The 20,676-nt window shown below is 37.5% G+C and overlaps 1 protein-coding gene across 1 annotated transcript; it reads right to left on the reverse strand.

Annotated features, from left to right (window-relative positions):
• Window positions 1-526: 526 nt before the first annotated feature.
• On the reverse strand, window positions 527-10,939 carry PRPS2 (phosphoribosyl pyrophosphate synthetase 2). The gene is made up of 5 exons (XM_009578539.1): window positions 10,759-10,939; window positions 8,094-8,114; window positions 4,450-4,548; window positions 3,248-3,372; window positions 527-704 (listed from the first exon to the last, which is right to left on the reverse strand). Exons 1-5 carry the CDS (start codon window positions 10,861-10,863, stop codon window positions 527-529), a joined length of 528 nt encoding a protein of 175 aa, XP_009576834.1. The 5' UTR covers window positions 10,864-10,939.
• Window positions 10,940-20,676: the final 9,737 nt, after the last annotated feature.

Genomic DNA, 20,676 nt, shown 5'->3' on the forward strand with positions numbered 1-20,676 from the left:
ACTTCCAGAAAAAAGACAGGAAAACTTATTCTCATCTCCCCAGATGAAAAGGACAAGTAGCTTTATACTGAAGATGTACCTTAAAGATTAATATTAAACATGCATTGAACACTGGGAAGAAAATACTTTCTAATGTTAAATTTAGTAAAGCTTTGTGAAAGAGTGCCTATGGAGTGTGGAAAGGCTCCATGATGAGGTTTAAGAGAATGATTTTCTATCTGTCATTTCTGCCTTGGAACTGAAAAATGCATTAGATGGCCCAAGTCCCTTCCAAGTTACATGACTTTTTATTTACTCTGTCCTCTTTCTAAATACAGATAATATGTTTCTGTAAATATTTTCTCAATTCCGCATTCTAAAGAAGGACACAGCTTGTTCATAGGACGGTGACCTACAGACTCAAGGATCAGAGTGCTTTCATGCTACAGAGGTCAGCTTGGGTTATAAGCATGCAGGACACAGCAACTGCATTCATTGGCTATCTGCAGGTTACAGTACAGCAAGACAGTGAGCCAGTCAATAATACTTACTTGTCTGCTGCATGACATATTGTGCCACATGTGTCAGCCATATCATCGACAAGAATTGCTACTCTGTCTTTCACGTCACCAACCAAGACCATTCTGTCCACCTCATTTGCTTTCTTTCTTTCCTTATGAATGAGAGCAAATTCCACATTCAGTCTGTCAGCAATTGAAGTAACCCTAAGTTACAGAAAGAAATACACCAGATTTAGAGAATTATTTTAAAAGAAAGAACAGAGCCATACATGTCTATTTGTCATAAAACACAGTTTTTGTGTTTCCCGGCTTTCAAATTACCGCAGCACAAACTTTAGCAAGTAATGAGACAGGTGAGAAACAATCTTAATTCACTGCTAATAAATACAACCAGACAGTCTTAAGCTATACTCCAGAAATCGATTTTTTTATTGAATTGACTTTGGTTTTCTGTCATTAAGTGCCTGGCTTTGAAAACATTTCAGCTATTCACAAGCTTTTATTAAGCTGCTGCAATACCTAGTCACGCTAGATAATTTACAGTAGAGGTAGCCTCAATTCTAAGCCTACAGCAGCGTGCATTTTAACATCCCAACTGAAAATACCATTGGAGGAATGTGAAACCAAACCAAAGTGAAAAACCAAACAAGTAAGTTAATAGTGATTAATTTTAGCAGTACTTGACTAGTAATCAAGTAGCTTACTTCATTAGTAATTCCCTTAGCTATACATCTGCTTGACAAAGATCTTTTAAAACTATTCAGGGTGACCTCTGGTGGCCAGACAAACCTCCAATAACAAACTTAATTTGTTACAGACTTCCAATTGCTTTTTTCACGTTCTTTAATATACCAGAGCTGGTAGGTATAAAGACACAGGAATAAACAATACTATACTTTTTCTATGCTAGTGCAACCTTGTAGCCTGTCTTTTTAGAATACGTTTAGAATGTTGTTAACAAGGTTATTAACACGCAGAGTTAATAGAGAATATAGTTTTGTTTCTTTACCACTTAAATATGAAGGAGTTGTTAGTTACTGTATTTCAAAACTGGGTGATAAACAAAAAACCCAAATGTTTTGGCATTTTTTGTCAACAATAGTGTAATTTCATAGCAAGTCTCAATACCTCAGAGGCATTAAGATATCAACAAAATTTGCATGCCTTATTTCAGTCACAAAATTTAATAAGCTGGAAAAAAACAAGCACGGTAAGAAACAAAAGAGAATTCAGATATTTTAAATGAGTGCAAGAACTTTTTTTTTAATGTCTTTAATGCTTACAGATTTAAATTTTAAGAAAACTTTCTTCACATTCTATTCACTTTTCATTAACCCAAGTATTATTTGAAGGTCTACATGTTTTAAATGGAAAGGCCAAACCATTTTTTTTTTTACATTATATTACTGGACATGAAGGAGAATCTGTGAATTTATTGAAAACAACATCTTCCCCTACTGCATCAGCAATTTCTTGTTTGCATTACAACAGAAAGGTACCAAAGATAGACTCTATCTGTCTATGTTAAACACAGTGAAAGTGGTCTTCAAAAAATAAACTCTTACGATCAACTTGAAAATATACAAATATTTGGCATAGGAAAAAATGCTGTCTTCTGACTTGAGTTCTAAGCAAAGGCTGTATTTTGTTTAAAAAAAACCAACCAAACAGAAAGACAAACAAAAAACAACTGTGAAAACAACAGTATCCAGATAGGAAAGAACAAAGAAATTTAATTGATTGAGTCATCTGAGTTTTAGAATGCTTTCTATGGTTTATATTCTTCACATCTTTAACTGGATTAATCTAAACAGGAACAACTATGGAGTTCTAATCAGTCTTATTTCCCTATTAATTATTAGAACATGAACACTCACAACAGACCCAAGGACTTCAATTAAAATCAAATTAGGACAGTCTTTCACATTTTTCCCCATACTACCTTCCAAACACTTAAATTACTATGGGCTTACAGGATTCTTACTTCATTTGTCTTTGTTCCCATTCAGTTTTGTAGCAGCAGCTCGACCAATAAAACTTGACAATAAGCATTTCGCCTCAATGGCATGCTTTATCACCTCACCAGCCAGCGTGCTATTGAGCTTTTGCATTAGTTTATACTCAATACATACCAAATAAAAGATAGTCTGCTAAATGAGTAACGCATGCTGCAAATGAAGAAAGACTCCAGTGAACTAACTTTTCTATTTTCACCTTTTGCCACTCAAAACAACTTCACTCCCTTCTTCTAGTGCTCACAGTGCACAACCTGGGGTCAATAGATTTACAGGAATGCAACAATGTAAAGAAAAAAGAAACACGACTCAAGCAAGCTCTTACCTAAATGCCAGCAGTGAGGATAGGCCATATGCTTTGACAGAGAAGGGAAACTTAGGCAATTCCAGAGCGAAGCAGGAAGAGGTGCAGCAGCTGGACTAAAGAAGCAAGCAGCAGGAAAAATCTCTTCCCTCCTGTGGAGGGATTTGGCTAATGAGGCCATATCCAGGGAGAGAGAAAAAGATTTTCTTTAGAGTATAGAAAGCTCCTGGATGTTTTTAAGCATGAACAACATTGGAAGAACTAGTTGTTCTGTTTTTACAATGCAGTTGGATTCATCAGTGATGTACCCTGTATCTTGCACAATTAATAGAGGAAAAAACTAGTTCATTAACCACTAACTATATGGAAAACTAGTTCATTAACCACTAACTATATGGAAAATTAATAGTTTTAGGCTTGTATAGTACCTTTTTGCACCACCTGCATCAGGTGAGACTATGATACAGTTTCTCCACTCCAAAATGTTCTCTTTAATCCACTGCAGCACTGCAGGTTCTGCATACAGGTTATCTACTGGAATGTCAAAGAAACCCTAGTCCAAAAGAGAAAGAGAGTTTCATGAATATACGTTTATGTCTTACCTGGAACGAAGACACAGGGACAGAATCAAGCCTTTGCCTTTCATGTATGGTAGAACTTTAATTAGTATTTTGCACTGGCCTAATTCTGCCCCCTGATATTACTATCAAATGCAGCAGAAGTCAGACAAATATTAAGGTCTCTAAAAATCTCACCCAAGAACAGTGAAATAAGGAACAGCTGTTCTCAAATGATATACAAATCAGAAAAGATGATCACCTTCAGGCACTCAAGTAAATTCACGCTTGTGAAAAGCTCTCAAAAAATCCAGTGAATAATATACAACTTCCACAAATTTCAACTGCTTGACATGAACAGTAGTATTTCAATGTGGGGAAGATTCCAGTTAGTATTACTTGAGCAGCAGAAATGGAATCTTTCTTTTTGTGCAAGTTGTAACAACAAGAAATCTGTGTTAGACCACCAATGAAATTGCTTTTTATTTGCATGACAGCCATCTAGCATAACAGGAAATTCTGATTAAACAGAATTACCAGAACTGGAAGAGAAGGTATTTTCTAGAGAAAGCAAGGTATCTTGAAAAGAGGTACACGTGAGAATGACAAATGATGTCTATTCTGTGTCCGAGGAAGGAGTTTTGTGATTTGCTGCAGGTTGCCAGCCTCCAACTCCACTTATCTTAAGAGAATATTGTCCCCTTGGCTGTAACAACAAAACTCTATCTAGGGCAATACTATAATCTCTGACCAGACCAAGATTAAGAGAACTTGCCCCAAACCACTATATTTTATGTTCTGGGAGCTCTTACACGAGACTTGGCAAATTCCACTGAAGACTCCAATGCACAAGTATTCTAAGTGCCCGCAAAATCAACCCATAAAATCAAGGCTGGTCTCTTTCAAAAAGGGAATTTAATTAGAAACAGGTAGTGAGACTTTCTCTGAACCCTGAGAATTACACTTCTGTATATAGCCTTTCAGAACAATGAGAAAAAACAGAGAATTAATATTAGCCTTTCACATTAATTCAGCAGAGCCCCTAGCCACAGTTAGTAAGAACTGCTAGTTACCTGAATCTGAGAAGCATGCAAGTCCATGGTGATTATGTGGTCAGCCCCTGCAACTGACAGCATGTTGGCAACAAGTTTTGCAGAGATTGGAGCACGACTCTGAGGAATAAAGCACAAATGTTTAAATTTTAAAAAGATTTCGACTAGATGCAAGGAGTCAGGAAATTAGCTACTTTTATTGATTTTTTCCTTTAGAATATTTGGAATCTAGATATGAAGAGCTCCAGAACTTTAGCCAAACTAGCCTGTCAATAGCTAATCTTGCTACTAGGGTTTTGAAACTCAGCAAAACTTTTAGGAATATCTAAATCAGCTTGCACAGTCTGCCTAATAATGCTTTGTAGTAATTAGACTAACTAACAAGCAGATAATATTGAGGATATAATTTTCCAATTCTTCTATTTAAAACTTTCAGAAAGACAGACAATCTCCATTTCTCTAAGTCACTACCCTACATTAACATCCAACTCTCAAGCAACTATCCTATTCTAAAAAACATTGCCAAAAATGAAGATTGAACCCAACTTTTGAAAACACTGCTTTAAAACAAAGTTAGTATCAAGCATTTCTTCATGATACAGTAAAGCTTGTAACAGATCCATGTTGGCAGGGGTCTTCTACCCCAGCCTATTTATTTATTCTTTTCTGCTAATTCAGGCTTAATTGTTGGATGCAACTAGGAGTCTAGAATTCCCAAAAGGGACAGTGGGGATGAAAAAAACAAAGAAGTGGAAAGAACAAAAGAAGAGCAAAAATTTATTTAGCAAAGTTAATGCCAATGTCAAGAGCTTTTTAAATGTGACAAAGACGCAGAACAAACAGCAACATAAAAAAGAGAAGATGGAAAATCATGACTGGAGGATACCTCACTTTTTATTTTTGAGCAACTCCGAAGTTTTTTTTCAGATTTTTTTAAGCTCTGAAAAAAGCTATGTTGCCCTAGACAGCTTTCTCTGTAACAGAAATACTAAACAAAACCTTCTGTTTTCTTTTTGCCAATCTTTAAATAAGGCTAATAGCTGGCAATAACATTAGCATGAAGGCAGAACTGCAATTCAGGGGTTCCATCTCACTGTCAGACTCTGGTTTTTGCTGGCATAGTATTCTCTCCTGCTACATCTCTTTATCAAACAGTCTCATTTAGCCTCCTAGGAACCCCCTCTCCCTCCACCCATATACACAATTACAGAGTATCTCTGCTTTCCTTCCACTAATGCTCAAGGGCCTAACCTAAAATAAGCTGAACCACTGTCAGTTTAACCTGGATGCTTTTCTGTCTGTGTCATATCAAGGAACTAGTATTTTCCTCAAAACTTTTGCTAATTTAGGTGGAAACTCAGCATTTCTGTTATAACCTGCAGATTGCCAACATACTTCCAGAAAAGAAACTGAGATACTGCAGTTTTTCTTATGGCTGGATCAAGTTTATCATCATCATTACAGAAATTTTTCATTTTGAAAACCATCCTTTTGGTTTTTGTGTTTCACAGAACATCATCACCGTTTGGTTTGTGTAAGATACACAGAAGATAAATGCAACAGCCAGCACTTCCCTAGATCTCTGCAATTCAGATGCGTATAGCTTCTGTAAGAGTTTGCTATCATTAGCACTTCAGCATGGATGATTTTCTGGTTACTGAGGACTATGCTGCTCCTCATTTAAGTTCAGTTCTGTAAGGTTCAAGCTGGCCAAAGCTTTCTGGATATTTCTATTATTAGTAGTAAACTTTTAGTTCATGCCATTCAAATTCCTGATCACTTCAGCTCAACTTAGCAGTACAAACTGACATTTTTAAGCTGGGCTTCAAAATATTCTCAATTCTCAAATATCTAATAAAACAAGGATTTAGTTTCTACTCTTTTGACTCTACCACAATGTTCTCTTATCAGCTCTTTGCAAAGATCTGGTTTGATGCTACAGCTAAGCTGGACTAACAGGTGATGCTGAAACCAGAGGTTTGCTCCCCTTCCCTTCTTCCCAGGCTATACACTTCCACCACTTCCCTTGCACTGCACACCGAGACTTGTCTGAAACCAAAGCAGCCAGATGAGGCAGCTCGAGTGGAAGTGAAGGGAAAAGAAGATGGCAAACCAGGACCACCCCCTCTGGTAGAAATAAGTAACTAGTTCAGGCTAGCTGCTAAAGGCAAATTACATTCTTCCCAGAACGTAGTTTGCCATTTCCACTCCATCCGGCATACTGAAATTTGCTTTTATTTTTTTCCATTTCTGTTCAATGTGAGTAGCACTTAGCTTGTCTCATGTATCAATATCATGAGTATCACCATCACAAAAAAAACCCAAAATACTTTCCTGCATCGAATACTCATGTATACGTTACCAGTTGATACTTCTTTCAGCTGCTGGCCTTGCAGGCTGCCTTCCCAGAAGGAAGAACTTGAAGGTTTTACCACTAGGTAACTTGTTTTAGCAGACATGCACACATCACAGATTACCTACGTGTTGGTGGACAGAGGGTCTTGGAAGGAAAGATAGCCAGACACCAATACCTGTTTCTCAAGAATGGGCTAATAGCAGATTAAGACAAATGAAGTTTGCAGCTATCTGACAGTTTCCTTTACACAAAACTGTGCATTAAAAGAAAACACACATGACATGTTCAAAAGGATTTAAGATTTGATTGCTTGCATAGAAAATAAGTTTTGTGCTACAATATGATCCAAATTGAAGATTATTTTAAAATCAAAGAGTATATTCATGGGAACCTCAGATAACCTGGCCTCATTATTCAGAAACTTGGATGACAAAGGTAGATGTGAACTCAAGATTTTCTCTATCTTGGAGTTTGTAAGGTTTGCTTCTGATCAGAGAGGCAAGAACACAAAGAGATTCACAGTATTCATTGTTCCATTCTTTGACACAATTTGAGATTAGTTTCAGAATTATTAGTGTGAAACACAACATTACATTATGTACAGAAACTAAATTGTAAAAAAAAAAAAAAATCACTGAGTTTTTAGTTCCTAAGCAAATTCCCCGCTTACATATAACAAGTTATATAAATGATTACTTCCTTTGTGATGCATTACAAATTTATTCACAATTCTTAAAATTACCAGGGGCAGGAGGGAATCCACTAAGCTAATATAAACAACCTCACAAGAGTAACTATGCAAAGGACGCATAGCTGAAAGTAAAAGTTGTCCATCAAGATTAAAGCTCTGTTGCCTTTAAGCATCTTATTACATCATCTTGCTCAAAATGCATCACATGCATATTGAACAAAAAAAAAAAAAACAAAACACCCAAGAAACCCCAAAGATTTATAACTGGAACTTTCACTTCCAAGAAAGCCAGTTGTGAAGTGTATGGATACTGAATGTTCACTAATGTATTACCTAAATTTATCGTTTCAAAAATGAGATATGCTTTGACGCTTCAGAAGTTGACAGCCATTATCTTGAATGTCCAAATAAATTTTTAACTAGAAGCTAGGAGTTTTCTAGTAGCAAATTAATCCACAGGATTACTGTCATGGCCTAGGTGAAACACAACTGAAATCAAGAAGTGAAACTGAAAATGTTTCCAGTTATACATAATGTAACCCAGTAAGTTTCACCCTTTAAGGCCATATTAATGGAAATGCATAGCGTTAGATTAAAAAAAAAAAAGAGGATACCTACCCAACGCTCCACGGACCCCTTCTACAAATCAAAAAAACAAAGTTACATGAGCTGTAGAACACCAAACTTACCTGTCACTCTACTTCTAACTTATCTCAAAGGCATCTCTGCAGCATCCTACATAAATGTGTCCTGCCCACGGCTCGGAAGGTTAGCATGATTAGAGGATGCATAAATGCAACTATAGCCAAAGCACAGATACACCTGAGCTAATTTTAAATTAGCTAGCTTGTGTATCAGAAGTATTCTAGTTTGTGGCAGCGCTTGATTGCATCTAAATTAATTTACCAACTTTTCTACGATTCTCAACAAGCCTTTTTTTTTTTTAAAACCTCTGTTTCTCTTTTAAAGCTAGTCCAGGTTTAATGCTAAAATTTTCAGAGTAAATTACACAGGTCCTGTTCTGAATATGATTTTTTAAATGCAAGGCCCCTTCCTTAAATAAATAAATCAGGAGCACTTTCATTGTTCTCAGTGATCATAACTGCAACAGAGGCATGAAGAATACAGGGTTATTTCAAGCAGCAAGGACTCAGTCTATTTAGTTCTTTATGGATTAGAGTCAACAACTTAAATTCAAACCAGAAAACAGCATCCAGCTAGTGAAGATTATACTGCTTCAGTTCATAGTCAAACCACAGCAGTATCTTTCACCAGAGAGAAAAAAAATCTGCCTATAACCATAGGAAGAAAATGGCTGGCACTTTACTGACACTTCAGGCAGCGTACAAAGCTTGTGCTCTCAATATGGGTCAAAGACCAAGTGATGTGATGCAATCCAACAGTGGGAGGAAAGATCTCCCTGTCAATAAGCTGCCCAATGTTGACAGCTATATTATAACTTATTTTGCAACATGGAGGTCAACTACCAAGGTTAATTTCCAAAGATGGCAAACATTTTCTCAATTGCAAAACAGGTAAAAAAAAAAAAAAAGAAAAAAGAAAAAAGAAATGGTTTGCTTGGAATTGCAGGAGAACTCAGTGACACCCAGAGAAGAGTCTGGAACAATTCTCAAAACCTTTGTTAATCAAAATCACTTTCCTAGGCTATCCATCTTCAGATGGCATTTCCAAAAGACAAAATGCTCCTGCGTGGCATGCTGGGCCACTACACTGTGGGTTTTAAGTGTCTCTTGGAAGTCTGCCACATGGATTTTGAGTACTCTTGACGAGGCATAACCTAGATGCATGGAAAACTTGGGACATACTCATCCTTTTCCTACACCAAGAACTTACAGGATGGTCCAGCAGAATCTTCCAATATGAATTTGGAAATCAAAACATAGTGAGATGCTTTCCTTCCCTTTCAACAAAATGTTTATTGCTTCCCTTTCAAGCTCTTTTGATAAAAAGAAGTATTTCAGCTCTCCTGATCAAGGGAGAGCATTATACAATAAAAAACACAGCAAAAAGGAAGTTCCAAAAGATGTAGGCAAAGAATAGAGAGCTACTATCTAACTCCTGAATTCCGCTTTTGGAAGTATAACAAGTGGGTCTTGGTAATATTAGTACGGTGTTAGAGAGCCTGCACTTAAAGAATGAGTATACTAGAAAACAACTTTTCTGTATTTAGTTTTGTTCTCAGACATCACAAGCTGAGCGTTACATATTTTGTAATATCTGCTATTATTTTTAGCTTCTCCGTTACTTCTCAGTCCTGTTATGTTTTATATAAAAGAATGTAAAGAACAACAGACAGCTTTCAGGATGGTTTGCTCGATGCCCAAAGTGAAAGGGAGGGGGCAGTCCATTTATGGGAAGTATCGGAGGGGGCAATTTTCCAAAAAGACAACTATTGCAATCCAATCTTAAAAGCCAAATTCATATTTATTCTTGTTAGTTCTTTTCAAGTAAGTTTAGGTAAAAGTAACATTCACATAACATATCAGAGGGTTTTTGTATATATAGTAGAGATAGGAAAGTTTAGTTCTGTATTTTTTAAAATTAAACTCACTTGCCACAGAGAGTTTGTTACTGTGTTATCAACTTGGCTGAACTGGTATATTCATCAGTTAAGGCAGACCAAATTCAGGAAAAGGGCATTAAGATCAGAAGAGTATTTATGAGGTTTCCTATTTTTGGTCTGCATCAATAAAAATAATTATTACAGATCTAAAAACATTTTTTTATCTGCATTGCAGCATAAAATAATGTTTTTATTAATTACTGTTATGCTTTGCAGATTTAATCAGTTCCTTCCATTTGGCTCTCTGTTTAACCATCTAGGGTAAAGCCCACCTACATAATCATTACAGCACTTTGAATTTAGGATTTAATTCCATGCAAGTAAAATATCTAAAAGGGTGTACTCTCTTCATATATAGAGGTAAAAAAATTAAAAAAGAGAAGCTGGAAAAAGCAGGAAAAACAGTCCCATAAGGTGAGATTTGCTAGCAGAGTACTCTGCAATATATCGCACACATAGGATGTACCTACTTTTTCAAACTGAAGGCATGTCAATTACCAAAACACAAGCAAAAAATAATTTGTCTCACTTCATTCACCTATAGATGACATAATTGAACATTTTACCAAAAAAGGATGAAAAAAAAAAAGGCAAATCTTTCAAATCGCTTAAGTGTTTATGAAATGATGTTTCATGTCCAAAAATTTGAAATGAACAAGCTGAAAAAAAGCCTTCCGAAATTACACAGTTCTTACCTACCTTGTCTTTCTTATCTTGCCTGGCATATGGAAAACATGGAATTACGGCAGTCACTCTGGAGGATGATGCAATCTTGCAAGCATTGATCATGATGAGCAGTTCCATTAAGTTGTCATTTATTTCTCCACAGCCACTCTGGATGATATACACATCTTCTCCTCTCACACTTTCACCAATCTCTACACTGAAACAGCAGGAGATGACCATTTAATTACTGGAAAAGCATTATTAAAGAATAGAAAAAACAGTTTTTAACAAACTTTCATAGTTTATCCCCATTTAGACTAAGATTTTTTTACAGCGATTTGGGTAACTGTCCCCTTGATACAGCATCTATTTCAATATAAGCCAGTCTAGAATTTACTTTAGCCTAAATATGGTCTTCATAAGGTTAGCACCAACCAACATGTAATTATGGCTATAGCACTGATGCAGCTCACATTGTTACTAAATTTCATACTGCTTTTTTTGTTTTAGTCTGTCTATTCTGTGTCTTTGCCACCTCCCAAGGAGATGACCATTTAAAGAATAACCTAGATGATAAGTACAGAAACAACACAGCCAACTTCAGAGCATTAAATACTACCTGCATCAAAATACCTCCTTAAAAAGGGCAATTATTTCTCTATGATAATTAAGAAGTTACTAAATTCAAGAGACTACTGCCTTTTAGAAGAGAGAAGTATCAAACCACACCGCAAAACCAAAAGTCTAATTAAAATTTACACCATGATGTCCAAGCAAAGTATTGTTTTAAAAAAGAAAATCTTAGAGAAAAGCTAAGAGGGCTGCTCAGCAACAGCTCACCATGACTCAACAACTCTCATGTTGTGTCAGTTGTTCTATTTGCTCTAACTGTGCTTACATTGGTTCCTTATGATAGTATCTAAGAGTTATTTTATTCTTTCACAGATTTCAAGCAAATTCTCGCACTGGTCACTGCTCACACCACAGAATTCAAAAATTAAATAGATCTCATAAATAAACAGGGAAATTAAAACAAATCAATTGAATGTGGATTCTTTTTCAACTCTAGGCCCAAGCAAGAGAAATCTACTGTTGAACCACACTAACTTTTCACACCTGTTAGTCCAAAACTCACACAGAAAAACAGCAGACTAACCTTCATTTTTCCCTGAATCCATGCACAACATACAAGAAACATACAGACTTCCTAAATAATGAGGCGATCAGACCTTTCAAACCCATGTTCTAAGTTAGTCTTAATTATTAAACGTTAAAATATCTTGAGCCCTTATTTAAAAGGTTGCATCTTTACCCAAGACACAAATAAGCAAAAGCTTCTAGCTGGAAACCAGTTAAGTGGCCCAGATGTGGGTAGAATAATTTCTCTAAGGGGTCCTTCAACGCTGAGGCTTGTCCTAGTCAAACACAGTCCGAACAACTTTCGTTTATCAGCTTTCAGGGTGCTGTGTAAGACTCATTAGCTTTCTGTAGCTACAAAACACAGAAAGGAATTTACTGCTTAAAAACATCTTAATGATATGCAAACATTTGATTTATTACCATCAAGATAGTTGAGTCCATGTTCTCAGCTCCCCTATTCAACTCGTCTGCAGTCCCAAACAAGCTACAAAAAGATTCTGCCTTAATTTTTCTCCTTAATTGAATACATTTTTTGCCAAAGAAAGCTACTAGCAGGATTTCTTAAGGCCAAAAGAAAGCAAACCGTCCAGCAAACACCAGGCTCTCTGGAAGGACAGAGGTGGTCAGGGACAATGTCATCTGCAGATACGTCAGTGTTAATCCAGGAAACCTTTTGGAGGCTTTCATCATGGCACAAAGACAATTTTTTGGTCATAAAACTCTTACTTCCCTGTCCAAGTTTTTGATCAATGGAATAGGGCTGTTCAGAGAAAACTGTTTTGATCAAAATATTTTCTTAGTTTTTTTTCCTTTTTGGAGCTGAAAAAGTTTTGGTCAACGTAACTTAAGTTCAGCCAGACACTAAGCATATTTCATAACTGGAAGAACTGGTCAGGCTTAATTAGAAGCCCTACAAAAAACAGTTCTGCTGTTGGAATATCAGAGTTCCACTTCCCAGAAGAATAAACAAAACCAAATAAATAAATAGAGAAACCTGTCATTGCTTCTGAACACACTAAACCAGCTCTGAGTAAAGCATCTACCTACTAGCTTATAGACGCAGCCTCAATCATCATTATAGATTCACGGTGATTATTATGAGGGCTCTGAAAAATAATTGCCACTTGATCCGGCACTTACACAGACCTGCTTAATAACAAGTGTTGTCACATACCACACCTTTGGAATAGGTCCAAAGAAGAACACCACCACATGCAAAAGCTCTATGGCACCTCTTTCAACTCAAGACTGTGAAGTTACACTCCAGTTCTGGAAATTAACCTAGGAGCCATTACAAAGGAGAAGAAAGTAGAAAAAGACTAAGAAGAAAACACCGTCAATTTGTAGGGAAGAATGTTATTGGAGTGACAAAGGAGAGCAGACTAAGATTTTAGTACTTGGGGGCAAAACGTAACCTCTAGTTTCACAGACATATTACATAATAGGAAGAAACTTTGCTGAATGACAAAAATACATGATCTTAACATTCATTATATACACAAAGAACACTGAATTATAACACTCGGAGTTGTTTTGCTCCTTTAAAAAACAGTCATTTCTAAGCACACTGCTAAGAAATAACAGGTTTCAGAAGGTCAGGGAATATACTTTGAGATAAATATAGATCTGGTTCATACAGTGGACCTGAAGTGATGCTTCTTCCATTGCCATTAACTACTATCTTTTCAATGACCTTGGGCTCTAGCAATAACTTTTTTACCTTGTAAACTACTTAGAAAACGAAAATGGTACTACTTTCTCTCTTGGTGCATTTGAAAAATTTTTGGTTATGCTTTTCAGGCCAGAATGACATACTTATTTGGCACACAGAAATGTGAATGTATGTGTATATGTATATAGAAATACCTTTTCTAGTAGACAGAAGTTATGAGCAGACTAAAATAAATCAAGCTTAAATTAATACTTGCATAGCATTCAGGAGTAACCCTGCTAAATGTGCCAGAGAATAGCATAATGTAATTATTGCTGGAGACAGCTGTGCAACAGATTAGTATCTCTTATCGTCTACCTTCTCAAAGATTGGTATTGAGAGGTATTGTGTTAACTCAACCAACAGAAACACAGTTGCCTATTTTACCTTCACTGAGCCACACGGTAAAAGATAACCAGTCACTGTGTTGCAAGTATTCCATCAGACATAACCCCTGTACTAACCACATTGGGGTTTTTTTGGGTGCAGTTTTTTTGTTGGTTGTTTTTGGGGGGGGTGGCAGTTTAGGGCTTGCTGTTTGTTTGTTTTGGGGTTTTTCTGGGGTTTTTTTGGGTTTTTTTTTTTGGTTGGTTGGTTTTTTTACACATTCAGCTATAAACAGGCAAACAATAAGAGACTATAAACTATAGTATCAGGTATCTGAAGTACTGTACCTCAGATATCTATTAGAGAAACACTAAGCTAACAGCAGTCAAACTTTGTAACAGTTATCTTATTAACATTACTACTAAATTCCACTTAGACCATCTATATCACAACCTAATTAACTCTTTGGGGGGTTATTTAAACAACATAGCGAGGACACAGAGGAAGGACACAAGAACAAGCTCTTGCCTCAAGATTACAAGTTCTGTTTGTTTTATGCAATTTAATCAAATTCAGCTATTTGGTAACACTCAGTTTAAAAAAGTTCTCGTTCAAGAAAAGTCAACAGAACCTGTACATTAAAAGCCCTTACACCACACAATTGTGTTTTAAAGTAAAAATTATAGAAATTAATAGCTCACAAAAGTAATTAACTTTATTTGAGCTAGTTGCTTGGAATCCACAAGTACAAGGCTCTAGCTGGGAAAGATACACATAAGACAGGACATGTTTGAGTGTTGGTATCTGCCTTCATCTTGCAAAGGCTGATTTGAGAGTTCAATTTAATAAGTAGAAACTTGGATAGACTAATTGCCAGGAATTAAGGATAAGGCTCAAAACCCACTTACGTTACAAACATATTTCAATGGCTGAAGCACCCATTAAGCAAAATTCAAAGTCAGGAGTAACAGCAGGCTGAGCTCCTTCTGAGGTAGATTTATAGTACACTCCCAACAGAACTTACAGCAACGGGAATTTTAAATTTGTACATCCTAACTAAAAAAAACAGTTGTGGGGAAGCAGGGGAATAAGTATGCAGAGCCAGACTAAAATGGTAAATAATGTAAATCCATAATTAGGATTCTGTTCAAATCATGCACTTAAAAGGGGTTCTATGTACCTTTTAAAATAATTACAACAGATTAAGTTTCTAGCCATGCTTACAAGTAGTAAGATTTCTCAAGCAATTTAGGTGCCAATAAAGTAGATGTGTACTTCAAGCACTTTTAGTAACCAGAGAAGAGGCCAAAATTTAAGGTCTAGAGTCCTCATACAGTGTGCAAAAAGAATCAGTATCTCAAAAGTGATCAAAAAAATCCACATGCTGAATTTGCAATTCATTGAAATCCAGCCAATGGAAAGCACTAAGCAGAGGGGTGTGTTTGACCTCTTACCTTTGGGAACACATTTTGCAGAGTAAAGTCTTTTAATGCAAGACCTCCAACTTACTGGGCAAATATTTTGACTGACGTGATGTTACATAACAAAGTGGGTACCAGCAAAGCCCAAAGCAACAAACAAACAATAAAAATGCCAGAGCTGGTTTCAAGTCTATAGGTATTCCATATCTCCTGGCACCCATGGTCTCCCCTCAACTCTAGGCTCTTCCACTTTGATTACCAGCTCCAAGACCAACCCCCAATAGATCTTCATTGACAACTGCCCTGTCCTAATGGTGGGCACTGGCACAGTAAGCACCACAAGACGGGAAATACCTTCTTACCCTCCACTCTGGCACACAGCCTGCCACCACAAGAGGAAAACACCTTCACTTGAGCAGCTCTGGGTTGAGCCACGTGCAGTCTGAAAGCAGCCCTCAGAAATTTGGAAACAAAGATCTAACAAGCCTGAGCATGTGCAGAGAGTCTTCAAAGGCTGAGTACCAAACTCTGCAGCTAAGGACATGTGGGATTGCCAGCCATTATTCACACAGGTCATTTTCTGTTTTTAAATTTCAAGCATTTAGCATCTACTTAAAGACAAAAAGTACACAGTATACAGCACGGTCAATAAAGTGGAAGTATCAAACCAAAAGCTTTGAAGCATTTTTGGGCCTTTTCTGATTCAGAGCAATGAACAATGTGATAAACAGCCATATTTGCTGCATCTTCAATTCCCTATATAAACAAAACACAACATGCAATCCGGAAACAATTTTTATCTTATTCAGCCAAGCTGGTAAAATTGGTTTTTCCAGCCTCCCCTTGCTCATGACAGTGTAAGTGAGCAAGGAGCAAGGGAAACAGCTGCCTCCCTGCTACAGGCAGAGCACAACAACCCTGGTTGCAAACCACTCGCTCAGTGGCTGGGCAGTTTGAGGAGACACTTCATAACCCAGCATGTCCCTAATCCCTATCACCTTCAGCTGATTTAACACCAGTTTATCATCTGAGCTTGCTTACTCCACCATTAGGGGTCTGCAAATCCCATAACCATCTATTCCAGTAAGGGTGATACAGCTCATGGCCCCCACAGCAGCTAACCCAAAGGAACCAGGGTACTGGAGACGCAGCGAGGTCATGTCTCATCCAAGACAACTGCAGTAGAAGATTTGGAGGATGCTGAAGGGGAGATGGAAGGGAAATGTTACAGCCCAGTGCTGAGTTGTGCATCCCTGATATATAGCACTGATATCAAAGTTTCCAGGTTTGTTCCTGATTTTTTCAATTATTTACTTTATAGAACAAACTGTTTTCATTACCCCACTTTGTGTGAAAGAGACTCACATCCATCCTTGTAAGAATTCCCCAAGGAAACATCAGCTATTTTTTCCCATCTTCCAAGATTAAATTTCAGTCCAAGATACCAGTTTTATTTATTTACTTACAAACAAATGGCCCTCATATCAACAACACAGCTTTTCCCATACAGCAGACAATGTCCCTTTATAGTGAACCCATATTTTCCTCTGTAAAAGCTGAGCAGCATACACTTAAGTCGATGTTTCTGAAACAACCCAGCTTCAGCAGCTAAATAAGGCTGCGGGTAGGCAGCCTCCTGCTCCAGGTAGGCAGGACTTCAATTCCCTTCCTCATGGATCTGTTGAAGATCTGCAAGAAGACTCACTTCAGCCAGTGAATCTGACAGGAAGAAGCAAGGAAGCTCACAGGAATGGGTGGGAGCACTAACTTCTTCCACTGGGAGAGATGTGTGTAAGAAGATGCGATCTGTCACTCCAGTTTCTCCATTTTGAGAATAACAAGTATTTGAAGGACAGAGTTAAAATAAATAGTCTTTAGAGAAGCAAACATACCATATATTGTAAGAAAATATATTTATTTAAGAAGTGATGTACATTCGATGACAATTCTTTTTTTTAATCAGCTGACTCACCAAAAATACCAGCACTGGGATTTAATTGTGTATCAACTATAATTAAATGCCATCTCAGTGTATTTGGAGACAATTTTGTGAAAAACTTCAGAGCATTTAATATCTGTATGCTTCTGTTACATATCTGCCAAACAGAGTTTCATGATGCTGATTCTACAACAGCCATGCCTGTTTAAGGACTTTCATTCCCTTCCTCTTCCTCCAGCCTGCCAAACTCTGCTGACAACAGTTGCTTGTGGGGTTTGAAGAAGATAAACTGACTGAGCCCCCACTGCAGCTCTAACATTTTGCCAGATAAGCGAGAAGGTGGTGCCACCCAAGCTCCTACCATGACACTGTGGCTGGCACTTAATTGACATGCAAGCTTTGACTACTAAACAGAGTTATCTTCCACAACCAGATATTATTGAGGAGCTCCCTCGCTGCTTTAGTTAGGGTGGCTTGACTTCGGTAGTCAGCTGAAGAAAAGCATTTCCATACAGTTTAGATGGAAGGAGGAAAAAAAATGTGGCAGTAGTCGAGTCCACCAGCAATTTCCCTCACTTCCTCTAACATAGACATTACATTTCTCAGTTTACAGACCTGCGAGAATGCTGAACGCCTAAATCAGAAGAGAACTGGGATATTGCTAGACACGCTTGTCTCAGTATAAATTAAAAAGAGAAGCCTTTCCCATTTTAAATGTTCTGGAATTGGGAATGTACCTGACCATTTAGCCACAGTGCTTGTCAGTGGTGGTCCTATCCCTGACTGACCTCAGGGTACAGCTTTAGTTCCTCAAACCCACTTACATCTGCTAAGGATTGGGACTGAGACCTAGAGCCTGAGTTGAAATATAATGCAAAATATTTAATGACTCTTCCCTCCGCTCTATTCTGCAAGCCAGACTAACTGCAGTTCTCAAGTAAAGGGTTTCCAGCTAGGACCCTCTGACAAGGATTTAAGCCTGGGGCTGCACACATTTATCAATTTACACATAATTTACATTTACATTTAAGGGAATGCAGCAAACAGCAAAACAGAGTTTTTAACAAGAGGTGAATCTTCTCTGCAACTTGCTAACTTAACAGATCTGACAAAGCAAGAGTTTGTTGACCCTCAGGCCCAGGCTTATCTGTTTGCACAGGGGTTTGCCTAAGCGCCATTGGGAAGGTTTAAGGCTCTTGAGCATTTTAACTATCAGGTTCTAGTATTCTGCAATACTGCATATGTATTTCATAATGCCAATACACTTGTTTATAAACTTAAAAATGCAACAAAAAAAAAAAAGACTGTGCTGAATTATCTTTATAGAAGAAGAAATAAATTTTTGCTTTTATACACACATGAAGAAACTTTGCTATACAGACAGACTAAAAATCCAGATGCCTCAGGAAAGGACGACTGCAGTATAAATATCGTATCAACTTTAGCTGTAGTTTAATTTCAAATACATTGTTGAGGAATTCTCTTATTACTATTCCTGATTTTTTTATTAAGAACATCAGTCTACAAAACTGGAAGGCCAACATCCTGAAATAAGTTGCTAAGGATATTGAAAGATTACCCACTTAAAACATTATATAGTGGGTACAACTGTACTCACTGAAGGGGAAAACAAGAACTTCATTTTAGAATCTCAAAAGTATGAAGTCATAAAAAAAGAAAACAAAACTAAACACTTAAGGATTTGAAGTGTTAAGGCATTTTAAGTTCAGGGAAAAAAAAGAAGGAATAAAAAAAAGAAAAAAAAAGACAATGTCAGCCTCGCAGTGTTGCAGAAACAGAAGAAACTAGAAATAATGTTTAGATTAGATACATTCCACACTCCTCATACCTATACCACACTACATCCCTACTTGCCTAAGAAAATAAACTGGCACTACTAGATTAGCCAAACCACTGACATGCTGCAGTCACCACTACCTACTTGTTTAATGGCAGAGGCCAATATTGCACACCTGGAAAAATAGGTAGAATGACAGACTGGAGATTATTGTATCCTGAAGCCTAGAATTTAATTAACTTACCTCATAAAATAAATATCAAGCTTCGGAGATAAATTTCTACCTTGGATGAAATCTAAATAATTAATTTCCGCTTAAAACATGGCAAACAGCAGAACTAAAGATTAGTGTCTCTGGAGAACAAACGTTAAAAAAATTAGACATAAGTTAGCAAGAAAGTCATGCAACCAAATACACAAATTAAGTTTTACCATGCAGAAAAGAGATCAAAGAGCAATAAAGTGAGTATGGGGCTGGAAAGACTTGAGAGAAGATTTAAACCTTCATTCAATCAGGAATGAATAGAAGAGTTAGAGTGTGCAAACATTAGGTTGCATAAACACCAATGGAAGAAGGTTTATAGTAATGCCAGTGAGCATAACTAGAACAAGAGCAATTAAACTGAGAATGCAAAAACATAGACAGAATAGAAGGACAAGCTTTATGAGAACAATTTTAGAATACACCATGTTAATCTTTCAAAGGAAACCATGAAAACATGCTTGTTCAGGAGATTCAGAACAAGAACAGATAAAAATAAACATACAGTAACCTCAGACTAGCCAGCTACCTACAGTCGGGAACTTGTGTTTCAGAATCAGCTGGCAGCCTAGTCTCATACACCTATATAGAAAAGCAGTTGCAGAGTCTTACCAGCTCATGGGATGATCATACAGCTGTCACCTCAATTTAAAATTCTTCACTAAAAATGAGTAAATAAAATAGGTGGGTCAGAAAGCTAGGATGACAAACTAGTAAAGAGAGGCAATATTGGTAGGAAAAGCACTGGCAAGTGCATTCTCAGAGAGTCAAGGTGGGCAAGCTGTCCTTGTGGCTTCACACAGGATTTTTTGCACTGTTATTAGAGCCACTTTCTGCATTTGGCTGGCCAGAAACCTAATACACCTGCACTTTCAGTAGTAAGCCAAGGCCATCGTAACAACTCTATTATCCTCACGCAGGACCAACAGTCTTGGACTAAGGAGGGGAGCCATACAGGAGCTGTAACTGGTCCACCACGCACACAACTGGCGGCTGCTGCAAAATAAAGACCAGACCAGTCACAACAAACCCTGAAATGTGATTTCATCCAGGCTCTTTTTCAAGCACCTAATCCATCATCACCACGCTGTTCTTATATCCACTCACATAAGGACCTACTTCTGCAACTACATAATATACTGTAATTCATAAAATGATGTTATCTTTACGGAGACTCTGCCCAAGCTGATCAACCGTTTAATTAACTATCTGTGAACGGTGGCACGAACCCGACGAGGCGGACAGGCCGCCTGTTGCAAACACCATCCTCACCCCGCAGGAGGCTCCTCTTCGCCGGCCCAGGGGCCGTGCCACCCCTCCTCCGGCGCAGGAGCTCCTGCCGGCGGGAGCGCT

The sequence above is a fragment of the Fulmarus glacialis genome, unplaced genomic scaffold (genome assembly GCF_000690835.1).
Source record: "Fulmarus glacialis isolate BGI_N327 unplaced genomic scaffold, ASM69083v1 scaffold41235, whole genome shotgun sequence".
NCBI lineage: Eukaryota > Metazoa > Chordata > Aves > Procellariiformes > Procellariidae > Fulmarus > Fulmarus glacialis.

What these genes read in the sequence shown, in the direction of transcription:
- PRPS2 (XM_009578539.1), bottom strand. Translation starts at nt 10,863, where the DNA reads ATGGAACTGCTCATCATGATCAATGCTTGCAAGATTGCATCATCCTCC. An exon ending in GGCAAGATAAGAAAGACAAG is followed by an intron (nt 8,115 to 10,758) that starts GTAGGTAAGAAC and finishes TTTGATTTGTAG; the next exon opens with AAGGGGTCCGTGGAGCGTTG. An exon ending in GATGCAGGTGGTGCAAAAAG is followed by an intron (nt 705 to 3,247) that starts GTACTATACAAG and finishes TCTGTAACTTAG; the next exon opens with GGTTACTTCAATTGCTGACA.